This window comes from Pristiophorus japonicus, chromosome 16 (assembly GCF_044704955.1).
Source record: "Pristiophorus japonicus isolate sPriJap1 chromosome 16, sPriJap1.hap1, whole genome shotgun sequence".
In the NCBI taxonomy this organism is placed as follows: domain Eukaryota; kingdom Metazoa; phylum Chordata; class Chondrichthyes; family Pristiophoridae; genus Pristiophorus; species Pristiophorus japonicus.
The window spans coordinates 25,980,288-25,992,702 of NC_091992.1; the positions used below are offsets into that span (position 1 = coordinate 25,980,288).

Below are 12,415 nucleotides of genomic sequence, written 5' to 3' on the forward strand. Positions count from 1 at the left end.
AGACTGAATTCTGTCAAACTGCTGTATAAAACTAACCTGACGTGTATAGGAAATCACTTAAATATACATTGGCCCTGAATTTCCGATCGGAGGTTTCCCATAATGAAATAAAATGTGCGTGTACCTAGTGGCCCGGGAGGTTTGTAGATTCACAGTCCGCTCCATGTACCCGTGGATACAGCCCACATATCCCAGGGGTGCAGGCGGTTTGCAAGCACCTCTGGGATTACATGGGCCGGCCCAACCAATAAAAAGCAGCAATCCCCATTCATGCTTATGGGGATCCCATATGTACGGAATTCCCTTAAGTTTGAATGGGAATAATCCCAAAAATACATCAATACATCAAATAAATTTAAAAAAAACTATTACATATTTATACTTAAAATAAAAATTTAATTTTTTGAAAAATAAGTTTACATGTTTTAAACTGGCTAAAAATAAACTTATTGTTGTTCAGGTTTTTTAATGTATAAGTGATTAAAAAAAAAGTTATCAAACTCTTACACTGGTTTAAAAAAAAAGCAGGCCTTCCGCATTACCAGACATAAGAATTTCATGGGCATTCGCTGGGCAGAAGTTGGACAACTGCGGATGCCCTTTTCCTGGCGCGCGAAAACCCAGAACTTGCGCGGCACCTACGGGCGCGTGCGCACCTCATACTCGCCTGCAGGGGCCACAAATTATGGCCCAATGTGCGTAGCAAAATGCATTAATGCAATGATGCTACAGTAATTATGAGATTGTGGGATTTGAATATGTAACTTGAAACTCCACCAGGAACCAGATTTAAATGCAGATAAAGATACAATTTTTTTCTCCCCATGACATATTTTCTGGTTAATCTTATGTTAAAAGCTTGAGAACTGTATGGAGCAGAGCTGTAGAAAGGGTTACATTACAGCAACTTTGCTTTGTTATGTATGTTGGTGTTTAAACTTACCCAATAAGAAACAAAATAATTAAACATTTAGCAATTTTCCTTCAGTTAGTTACCAGGTGGTGTCTTAATACAACAGAAAATGCTGGGTAGCTTATAATTCATTATCTGTTATCAAACATTACTTACGCATCTGTGTATCCTGGGAACTTTCTCTTCCATTTTGGTTTCTTGAGTGGCTGCCCATCATCATCAACAATGAAGTCATCAATATCTGCATTAAGTGCAAAATCAGTTTAAAAAGTATCCACATTTTTGTTCCTCGATTCTTGTAATACAGGTTTTGTTTATACAGAGGACAGTCTGATATACCTCAGGGTGTGAATCCGGCTTTAGTTCAGTGATAACTGTCAATGACAATTATGTTTTACATTTATGCAAAAGCAGAAACACAATGTGCCATTGCAACGAGGTTTATTGATCTGTCGATACCAACAGTATCTAATTAGGAAACAATTACAATAGAACATTTTGTTGACTGAGTACTCAAATGGTAGACTAAAGTCAGGTCGGGGGCAGGGGGAGAAACTATTGCAAGGTAAGCTCGGTCATTTTTATCCTCATCTGTTGGCTAATGAAACACAATTTCAGTATGTAGAATTATATAGAAATTATAGTAAAGAAACAGGCCATTTGGCCCAATTGGTCTATGCCAGGGTTTATGCTCCACACTAGCTTCCTCCCACCTTAATTCATCCAACCCTATCAACATGTCCTTCTATTTCTTTCTCCCTCATGTATTTATCTAGCTTCCCCTTAAATGCATCCATCCTATTCACCTCAACTACTTCTTGTAGCAAGTTCCACATTCTAACCACTCTGGGTAAAGAAGTTTTTCCTGAATTCTTTATTGGATCTATTGATGACTATCCTATATTTATGAACCCTACGGGCCCAAGTTTCCACATGATTTGCGCCTGATTTTTAGGAGCAACTGGTGGAGAACGGACTATCTTAGAAATCGCAATTCTCCACATTTTTTTTTCTGCAGTTCTAGTCAGTTAGAACAGTTCTACTTTGGAACAGAATTTTTTCTTCAAAAGGGGGCGTGTCCGGCCACTCATGCCTGATTTGAAAGTTTCCACAGTGAAAACGTACTCCAAACTAACTTAGAATGGAGCAAGTGAAGATTTTTGTAGAACTGAAAAAACCTGTTCTACACATTAAAAAATCAGGTGCAGGTTACAAATTAGGCGTCCAGAACGAGGTGGGGGGGGGGGGGGGGGGGGGAAAGGGAAGTCATTAAATTCTACAATAAATCCTTATTTATACTTATACAAATATTATAACAAATAAATCCAACCTGAATAAAAATTTATCAGCAAAGAAAAGATTAAATAAACCATCTTCCTACCTGTGTGAAAGTGCTTTAGCCAGGAAGAATGCTGCAGCAAGCCTCACAAAACGAGACAGCCGTTCCCGAATGCGGGAGGGAACCGACCGCCGATTGAACGCGGAGGGGGGGAGGAAGCCGTTCCACATGGCCGGCGGGCAGGCGGGAGGGAACCGACTGCTGACCGAATGCGGGGGGGGGGGGAAGCCGTTCCACACGGCCAGTGGGCGAGCGGGCAGGCAGGAGGGAGGGAGAGAGGGGAGACAGAAGGCTGCAGGAAGCCTCAGAAATTGAGGAGCCATTTCCCGACGGCAAAAGGGGGAGGTCGTCGGGAAACGGCTGCCTCAACTTTGAGGCTTCCTGCAGCCTTCTCAGTGCTGATGTGCTGATGGCAATGTGCTTTTATTAAAAAATGTTCAAAAACTAAACAGCTACAAAGAACTACAAAAATGGCCGAGTGCCAATGTTTCCTTCACACTGTGCATGCGCGAACGCTCCAACGTGCACGCGCAGCGTTGCCGGCAGGAAAAAAACTCATTTAAATAGTACCCGCCCCCACCCACTTACAAAATAGGCGCGAGTGTAGGCTCCGCCCCCCTGGGCGCCGCGACAAACAGACAAGGAGCTGCAGGGCTCTCCAGAATCGCAAGTTTTTTTTCAGGCGCCGTTTTAGGCGCGAAAAACGGGCGCCCAGCTCGGAGGGGCGCCCGTTTTTTATCGTGTGGAAACTTGGGCCCTACAAGTGGAACATCTTTAAGTCTACTCTATCAAATCCCTTCATAATTTTAAAGACTTCGATCAGATCACCCTCAGTTTTCTCCTTTCTAGCCTACTATTCCGTTCTCCCTCATGCACTTGTGAACACAATCGCTATACAGAGCAGATATCAAGTTCCTTCCCCACCAGACACAATGTTATTGTATCTCTCACTTCAGGTGGAGCGAGGCTCCTTTTGGCAAATTACATCCTCCAGTTTGTGTCTGTCGCTTAGGAACAGGCACTAATGCAAAATCCATTGTAAGGAAATAAATGAAAAATATTAAATCTGATCGGAGTCCGGCTAACACACACTGGCTGAGAGACTCGGGAACTAACACGCCTCACACAAAGCTCCCCCTCAGTAACCAGGCCAACTGGCTGCAATCAGCTCCCTCTCAGTAACTGGACCAACCGCCAGCAATGAGCTCCCCTCGGTAACCGCCGGCAATGAGCTCTCCTCGGTAACCCGGGATCTCCTGCAAATATTCATACACTCCCAGGCAGACAGGGCCTTGGTTTAACGTCTCATCCGAAAGACGGCACCTCCGACAATGCAGCGCTTACTCAGTACTGCACTGGGAGTGTCAGACTAGATTTTGTGCTCAAGTCTCTGGAGTGGGACTTGAACCCACAACCTTTGGACTGAGAGGCAAGAGTGCTACTTATGGAAATCACCATACTTATAGCTGCATGAAAGTGATCTGCACAATCAGACCATCGATCAAATTCATAGTTCTATGAGGCGAGAGTGCTACAAACTGAGCCACAGATGACACCTTATCCCTTTGGAACTAAAATGTCTAAAATTGAACAAACAAGTTTGTTTTCTGAACCAAACAGAATAGGGTGTAAAATGTATTCAAAATCCATATGAATTCAATGTCTATTTCTACAGTAAATAAGGTACAGCATGCCAAGTATGGATAGTAGTAATTTTTGAGTCTGCAGAAATTGTTTTTAGCAGCCATCCAGATTTAGGTGACAAATCATGAGAAAATGGGATTTGTCATTTCACAGTATTGGTGCTGTCACATTCTCAGGTCACTTTCTTTTCAGTCAGGATTAATTTACCCTCATGTAGAACCCAAAAATATGAATGGACCACACAGCTGTACAAGTCATTCAGTATGGAGAATGCAAAAAATAAAATGTAAATTTGGATTTTGAGAGCTCTCACGATTAACACAAAAAATCTGAATCTTCTGCTCATTCCCTAATGTCAACGGGCTTCCATTCTTAATGCCTGCATTGTGTCCTAATTGTGGTAGACCCAAACATACCTGACTCCTCCTCTTCCTCCTCCTCTTCCTCGGGAGCTGTGACTGGTGCTTCGACCTGCTCTCCTTCCTCCCCTTCAAACTCTGGGAAAAGCTCATCAGCAATAGCCTCTTTTTCATGTCCCTTCTTAACAGTTTCTTCTTCCTCTTCATCTTCATCGTCAGATACTTTTTTCACACGCCGGAATTTTTGCTGCAAAATAATGAGTTATTAATCAACTTATGAAATTGAACTACTACAGATCAATTCATTTCTGATAAGCTTGAAATGGGACAGGCAGCATCAAAGAGGCAGTCAGACAAAACAGTTGCTTGAATGTCTTCACCATTCTACTTAAAATGAAGTACCATGGTAAATCGTAAAAAAGGTCAAATATTTTTTGGATTACATAGCTAGCCTGGTTGTCAACACATTTCATTTTAAAATGAAATTGGGAAAATGAGAGAGTCTTGGCATAGGTTCTTGTACTCTAATTGTTCAATTAAAAAAATCCGGGACGGAGTTTAATTTGGTGCAATGTCTTTCACCATGGTTAGGCCGCATTTAGAATATTTCGAATGGTGTGCGATACAGAGGCTATGGAAAAGGTTCAGAGGAGGGTCACAAGAATGATTCCCAGCTTAAAAACCGTAGGTCCGCAGAGGCTTAAAATGCTGGGTCCATTCACTTTGATATGCCTAGACTTTGGGGGAAATTTGAGGTATATAAAATCATTGTAGAACTAGACCGTATTCCTATTGATAGATTATTTTAATTTGGTAACATTAGGGAAGACCAGGGATCATTCGGGTATAAGTTATGCAAGGGTAGGGCTAGGTAAGCTGTTAGGCGGCTCTTTTATTTCCTAAAGATAGTAGATCTTTGAAACAAGTTGGCACTTTGTGCCGCGAATGCTGACTCTTGGCACACCTTCAAAAAAGCTGGACCGTCTCCTAGCTGGGGTGGAGATCCTGTCTTATAAAAGAGTAGGTGAATCATAGAATGATACAGCACAGAAGGAGGCCATTCGGCCCACTATACCTGTGCCGGATCTTTGAATGAGCTATCCAATTAGTACCACTCCCCTGCTCTTTCCCCATAGCCATGCAATTTTTTTCCCCATCAAATATTTATCCAATTCCCTTTGGAAAGTTACTATCGAATCTGCTTCCATCGCCCTTTTCGGCAGTACATTCCAGATAACAGTGACGCACTGCGTAAAAAAATGTTTCCTCATGTCGCATCTTGTTCTTTTGCCAATCACATTAAATTTGTGTCCTCTGGTTACCGATCCTTCTGCCACCAGAAACAGTTTTTACATTTATTCTAACAAAACTGTTCATGATTTTCAACACCACTATCAAATCTTCTCTGCTGTAAGGAGAACAACCCCAGTTTCTCCCATCTCTCCACATACTGAAGCCCCTCATCCCTGGTACCATTCTAGTAAGTCTCTTCTGCACTCTCTACAAGGCCTTGATATCATTCCTAAAGTGTGGTGCCCAGAATTGAACACAGTACTTCAGCTGAGGCCTAATCAGTGTCTTATAAAGGTTTAGCATTACTCCCTTGCTTTTGTACTCTATTCCTCTATTAATAAAGCCAAGGATTCCATATGCTTTATCAGTCATCTCAACTTGTCCTGCCATCTTCAAAGATTTGTGTACATACACCCGCAGGTGCATCTGTTCCTGCACTCCCTTAACATTTAGTTGATATTGCCTCTCTTTACTCTTCCTACCAAATGTATCACTTCACACTTGTGTTAAATTTTATCTGCCATGTGTCTGCCCATTTCACCTCCTGAAGTCTGTTACTATCCTCGTCACTGTTAACTGCATTTCTGAGTTTCGTGTCATCTGCAAACTTTGAAATGATGCCCTGTATACCCAAGTCCAGGTCATTAATATATATCAAAAAGAGCAGTGGTCCTAATGCCGGCCCCTGGGGACACCACTGTATATCTCCCTCCAGTCTGAAAAACAACCATTCACCACTACTCTGTCAATTCGTAGCCAATTTTGTACCCAAGCTGCCACTGTCCCATTAGTCCCAATTTTGTTAACAAGTCCATTATGTGGTACTTAGTCAAAAGTCTTTTGGTAGTCCATATGCACATCAACTGTATTACCCTCATCAACCCTTTCCGTTACTTCAAAGAATTGGGTAATACAAGTGATCTCAGGTAAAGGGGTTGAAGAGGTATTTTCCAGAATTATCACCCCTAGATTTGAATCTAATATCTTGCATCTTCCAGGAGATTACATGGCTACTGGTGGGTAGGTGGTGTCTAAGCATGAGGCTTTAGGCATCACAACTGTGATGGGCCAGATAGTCTTTTGCTGCCCATCACTCCATATGTTCATATCATTCTACACTTACAAAATATAAATTTACAATTTCTTTTCTGAAGCAATTTTATGTATTTTAATAATTTGAGAGTGTAAAATTCCAAAATACAGATCAAATTGGCAGAGGACAGCTGTCACATATAACTTGGCCATTCAGCTCGCGGTCTGAATAGCCAAGGGCAGTGGCCATTTTTCTCCTGTAAATGTGTCTTATCGTGAGAAGATTGTGGTGGGCAGGGTAGATATAGGTATTTGAGTAACTGGTACTCTAAAGCAGACAGAGTAGTTCCAAATGAATAAAGTCCACATGGAAAGCCCAAAGTGGAGTCAGTTGGGACTGAACAAGGGAACAGCTGAATGAAAGACTAACAGACAGACAGCTGCAGAGGAGAGAGTACAATAGCGAGGCCTTGCGAGTTCGACATCCAGATTGGTTATAATTGATTGAAAGAAGATTCCACTGAATTATGTTAAAACTTTACTGAAACCCTCTAATTATTTTGGGCTTATCAAAGCGTATCTAAAATCTCACTATAATTACAGAATTTAGGCACAGCTCTCTTCTCAAGATTTTATTCAATTTAATTAAAATTTGACTCGTTAAATGTTGCGTGAGCATCCAATCAAAACTCTGGCATTTAATCTATGCCAGCTTGATGCAAAAAAAATCCAATTATTCATAATGCTTTGCCAAGTTGGTTTTTCAAGATTCTAACTGAGGTTTTCTGAGCTTCAATTCTGCACAGATCACTTCCAATTGTACAGAAAAATTGCTTCACTTTAACACTGGTCACCAACATACTTATAGGAAGGTATTCACCTAAGCTAATGGTATAACTTATGCTTGTGTGATACTCTTAATTCATCTCAAATTGTACCCACCACCGATGGGGACAGACCTGTAACTATCAATAGCTCACCAACCCTGGTGCTGCATAGTTCAAAATGCTTTTCTCGAATTGCAACCCAAATTAAGCCAGACAAAGGGCTTAATTTTCCGCAGTGATTTGTGCCGTTTTTTTTTTAAGCAGACTGCTTTTTTTAGCCTACGTTTAAAAAAGTAGTTTCCCTAATCAATTTGCACCAGCATATCTCAGTTAGTTATGAATTTTTTAGGTACGTTTTTTTTTCAGCCAAAGAGGGCATAACCTGCCACCCGTACCAATTCTGGCCACTTAGGCAAGTTTGCTCAGAGTTACTCCAGTTCTGCTTCGGCCAGCGTATGTGGCCTCTGCAGAAAAACCTTCTGGAGAGTTAAAGAAATCGGCACAGGTAAGGAAATCGGCGAAGGTAAATGCAGCAATGCCCGAACAGCAGCGGCAGGAAAGGTAAGAGAGAGGGGGAGAGAGAGGTGGGGGGAGGGAGAGAGAGGCGGGGTGAAGTTTTTGGGTGTAGTTAGGTGCAGGGACTAGGAGGGAGGAGGCCATTCAGCCTGGGGAGCGGACCGGGAGGCCACCCGGCCTGGGCTAGGGAGCAGACCGCAAGGCACTCTGGGCCAGGGTCGGGTGGGGGAGCGGACCGGCAAGCCCTTCGGCCAGGGCTAGGGGTCCGGGACCGGCAAGGCACTCGGGGCTTGGGGGGCGCACCAGCAAGCCCTTCGGCCAGGGCTAGGGGAGCAGGACCGGCTTTAATAATTGAGTTAAGTTGCTGCAATATATTTTAAGGTGTTTTTAAGTTGCTGCAATGTGTTTTAATGTGTTGGGAGCTGGCTGTATGTTTCACTTTACAGCCTCAGTTCGCATTGTGTCCCAGGTTACCATGGCAACCTGATCTTTTTGGCGCAGATCAAGGCTCCACCCCGAAAACTAAAAGGACAGTTTAGACCACGCCAAAATGAAGAAATCCACGGGGAAATTTAGAACATTTTTTGGGAGTGTACTTGGGGCCCCAAAAAAACAGGCGTAACTCTTCAAGTCCGCCAAAAAAAAGCTTTGGGGAAAATTGAGCCCAAAATCTGTAACTGTACCAATGGAAACTGAAGCAATACAAATTTCAAATATACATGATGCGAAAAAATTCAAAGGCGCACCATCAATGTTCCCTGTAATTATTTTTTCCCTGTGCATGGGCTCTTTAACTGGTTGCGCGGCCCATTCAAATCTTTGCGCATGTGCAGTTATTCCCATTGAAAGGCTGGTGAGCAGCTGTGCAGCTTAACAGGAACATCACGCACCATTATGCTTTGTTGAAGCCCTGATGACAAAGCTGGCGTAATATTTATTTCTATTGAACATTTGTGGCGTTTCAACATACATTGGAAGTAATTAATACAGTATTTTTCTTTTGATAAACAAAATTCGACTACTTTTTGATTAGATACTACATTCTGGATTACCAGATAGTTTTCAGTTAAACCAAAAGAATTAGCTTTACCCGTTTGACTTTGACACCCAGGTTTTCCTCAATTAGGTCAAAATCATCATCTTCCAGCCTGTCATCATAAGCTGCACACAGTAAGAAAATAATTAATATTTGCATAGCATGGAGTCTCTAAAATATTAGAATGTTTCTATGATTCATTAAGATTATTAAAAAAATGTTGTTTCAGCAGAATATTCACTAATATCTACTCATAGTTTGACATTCTGTTTTCTCCTGCACAAAAGTACATTACAGTCCCTTGTGAAAACCTTGAGGGTGTTGACCGTCTGACTGCCATCAAAATGGTTATTATAATCAAGAATGTATAGATTACAAGACAATATTTGCAGACATTTTTCAAAGGAGGAATCTTTACAGTAGATATATTTTTTTTTAATTCTCTACTTTAAAATTCTCCAGAAGAGTGTGAACCCTGAGTCAAGCAAATGTGTTACAAGTATTAGCAAGAAAGAAACATATCAATGTCTTAGCCTTGTAGTCTCTGAATTTCTACCATAGAAAAATAATTGATTTTAAAACTGACTTTTACGCTTTCTTTTCTTAGCGATAGCGTCTGAACCTCCAGAACCTTCGCTGCCTGCATCGTCATCATCCCCCTCTTCCTCCTCCTCGTCGTCTTCTAAATCATCATTAATGAAGTCCTTTAAATTTCCCTGCTCATCCTGGTCATCCGCATTTTCATCTTCCTCCTCCTCTGTAGGGGTGAACACAAAAATTTATAAGCATCTTGAAAATGATACTTAGCTCCTAAAACTGGAGCTATAGCTCATTAAACCAAGTATAAGACTTAAGAGTTTGACATGATAAGCTCTTCTTCTGCCAACTTCACCACTGTGCCCACTTTTTTGGCCAGGAGGCTTCCCACTGTACAGTGGACCCTGTCTCCAGTCTTCAGGGATCCTGCTCCATTTTAACCCCATCCCCGCTACCTGCTCTCAATCTTTTTATTGACAAGGTGTAGCATTGGCCGGTAGTTTCTCCACTTCCCCCACTGACTCACTCAAATCGGTGTCTCTCTGAACTTGCAGCGCACCATGCTTTCACGCACAACCCTGACATCATTATTGAACCTGCTAACAAGGAAGGCGCTGTTGTTGTATGGCGGAAGCAGCTCTACCCTCCGGAGGTTGAATGGGATCATCTCCTAGATCAACAATGACCTCTTCTCCTATAGATATTTTTCCAATATCCAAACTCAAAGTACCACAACCGCACTTCTACGTTTCTTCCCAAGATCCACAGGCCTGCCTCAGTACATCTATTGTTTCAGCCTGCTCCTTCCTATTTTCTTTTATCGTGACTCAATCTTTCTCTTGTCCCAGTCCCTACTTACATCCGTAACTTTTCTGATGCCCGCCACCACTTCAACCAATTCCAGTTTCCTGCCCCTGATGATCTCCTTTGCACTATGGACATGCAGTTCCTCTTCACCTCCAGCCCCACCAGGATGGTCTGCGATCCCTATGCTTCTTCCTTGAACAGTAGCTTAACCAGTCTCCATTCACCACCACTTTCATCATACTGAGCAACTTTTCCTTAAAATCCACTCAATTCTTCCAAATAAGTGGTGTCGCTATGGGAGCCTTTTTGTAGGATATGTTGAACACTTTATTCCATTCCTACACGGGTCCCCTCCCTTCCTCTTCTTCCAATACATAGATGACTGTTGGTGATGCTTCTTGTTCTTGCCATGAGCTGCAAAATTTCATTAATTTTGCGACTAATTTCCACCCCTTCATTGCCTTTATGTAGTCCATCTCGGACTCTTCCCTTCACCGACTTCTCTATCTCCAGCTTAAGGGATAGGCGGTCCACTGATATCTACCACAAGTTCTCTGATTCCTGGATCCAACTTCCTGTAAAGGGCTCCATTCTTATTTCTCTGTAGCATCACTGTGACTATGCCACCTTCTTCACCAGATCTTTTAAAATGTCCTCTTATTTTCCTCAACCAATGATTTCCCTCCAGTGATAGACAGGACCCTCGACAGCATCGGTCCCATTTCCCGCATTTCCATCCTCACCATTTCTCCGCCCTCCCAGAATAATAATGTACTCATCTGCCATCCTAGTAGCCTCCGTATTTGACGGATCATCCACCACCATTTCTGTCACCTCCAGTGCAGTCAAACGTATCTCCACCCACCCACCCCCCCCCCACCCAACCCCCAGCATTTTGAAAGGAGTATTCGCTCCTTGATACACTGATGTACTTCTCCATCACCCCCGACACCTGCTCTCCTTCCTCCCGCACCTTCCCACACAAATGTAGGGAATGGAACTTCTGCCCTTTCACCTCTTCCCATACCACTATCCAGGGCCCCACACAATCCTTCATTGGTAACATCTCACAGTTCTGACAAAGGACCATAAGACCGGTTAACTCTATCTTCCTCCTTCCACAGATGCTGCCTGACCAGAGTGCTTCTAGTATTTCTGTTCACCCCCACCCCAGAATTCCAGCATCTGCAGCATTTCACTTTTAGAATTTAAAATTTGTTCATGAAATATGAAATAAAAGCAGAAAATGCTGTGACTACTCAGCAGGTCAGGCAGCATCCGTGGAGAGAGAAACAGAGTTAACATTTCAGGACGATGGCGTTTCATCAGGTGAGTGGAGTCAAAGGAGTTGTTCAATGTGAAAACAAATTCAACCAGGCAGAAGAGAGTGGTGATGGATGGAACTGTAGAGGTATTGGACGTTCATGGTGAAAAGGAAACGGTAAAAGCCAGGAAATTGGAATCTGTTAAAGTGGTGGTGGGCATCAGAAGAGTTGCGAATGTAGGTGGAGAGAGACTGGACAAGGGGAGAAAAAAATTGAGTAGAGATAGGAAGAAACCAGTTCCGTGGGGAAAGAATTGGCTGAAACGATGGGGCTACCAGGACAGTCTTGTTTGCAGATAAGAATATAAGAAATAGGAGCAGGAGTCGGCCATTTGTCCCTTCGAGCCTGCTCCGCCAGTCAATAAGATCATGGCTGATCTGATCCTGGCCTCAACGCCACTGCCACGCCTGCTCCCCATAAACCTCAACTCCCGTATCATTCAAAAATCTGTCTATTCCCACCTTAAATATATTCAAAGACCCAGGCTCCACAGCTCTCTGGGGTAGAGAATTCCAAAGATTCTCGACCCTCAGAAGAAATTGCTTCTCATTTCTGTTTTAAATGGGCGACCTTTTATTCTGAAACTATGTCCCCTAGTTGTAGATTCCCTCATGAGGGGGAAGGATCTTGGGAAGGAGGCAGAAACGGGGTGAGTGGGGATAGGGGACTATGGAGGCCATGGAGGGAAGATCTCCAGAGGAGATGAGATCAGTGACAGTGTTGGAAACAATGGCTTAATGTTTGGTAGTGAGGTCATGGTGGAGGGGGAGGTGTCAGAGAGTTGGCC

General features: G+C 42.9%; 1 protein-coding gene across 3 annotated transcripts in view; it reads right to left on the bottom strand.

Annotated features, from left to right (window-relative positions):
* Positions 1–12,415, bottom strand: part of supt6h (SPT6 homolog, histone chaperone and transcription elongation factor) — an 89,116-nt gene that overhangs the window by 63,549 nt on the left and 13,152 nt on the right. For all 3 annotated transcript variants that reach the window (XM_070857151.1, XM_070857149.1, XM_070857150.1), the window contains exons 3-6: positions 9,546–9,716; positions 9,014–9,084; positions 4,313–4,502; positions 1,070–1,154 (exon numbers count right to left, since the gene is read on the bottom strand). In XM_070857151.1, the coding sequence (XP_070713252.1) occupies positions 1,070–1,154; positions 4,313–4,502; positions 9,014–9,084; positions 9,546–9,716 (517 nt within the window). The remainder of the gene's footprint in view (positions 1–1,069; positions 1,155–4,312; positions 4,503–9,013; positions 9,085–9,545; positions 9,717–12,415) is intronic.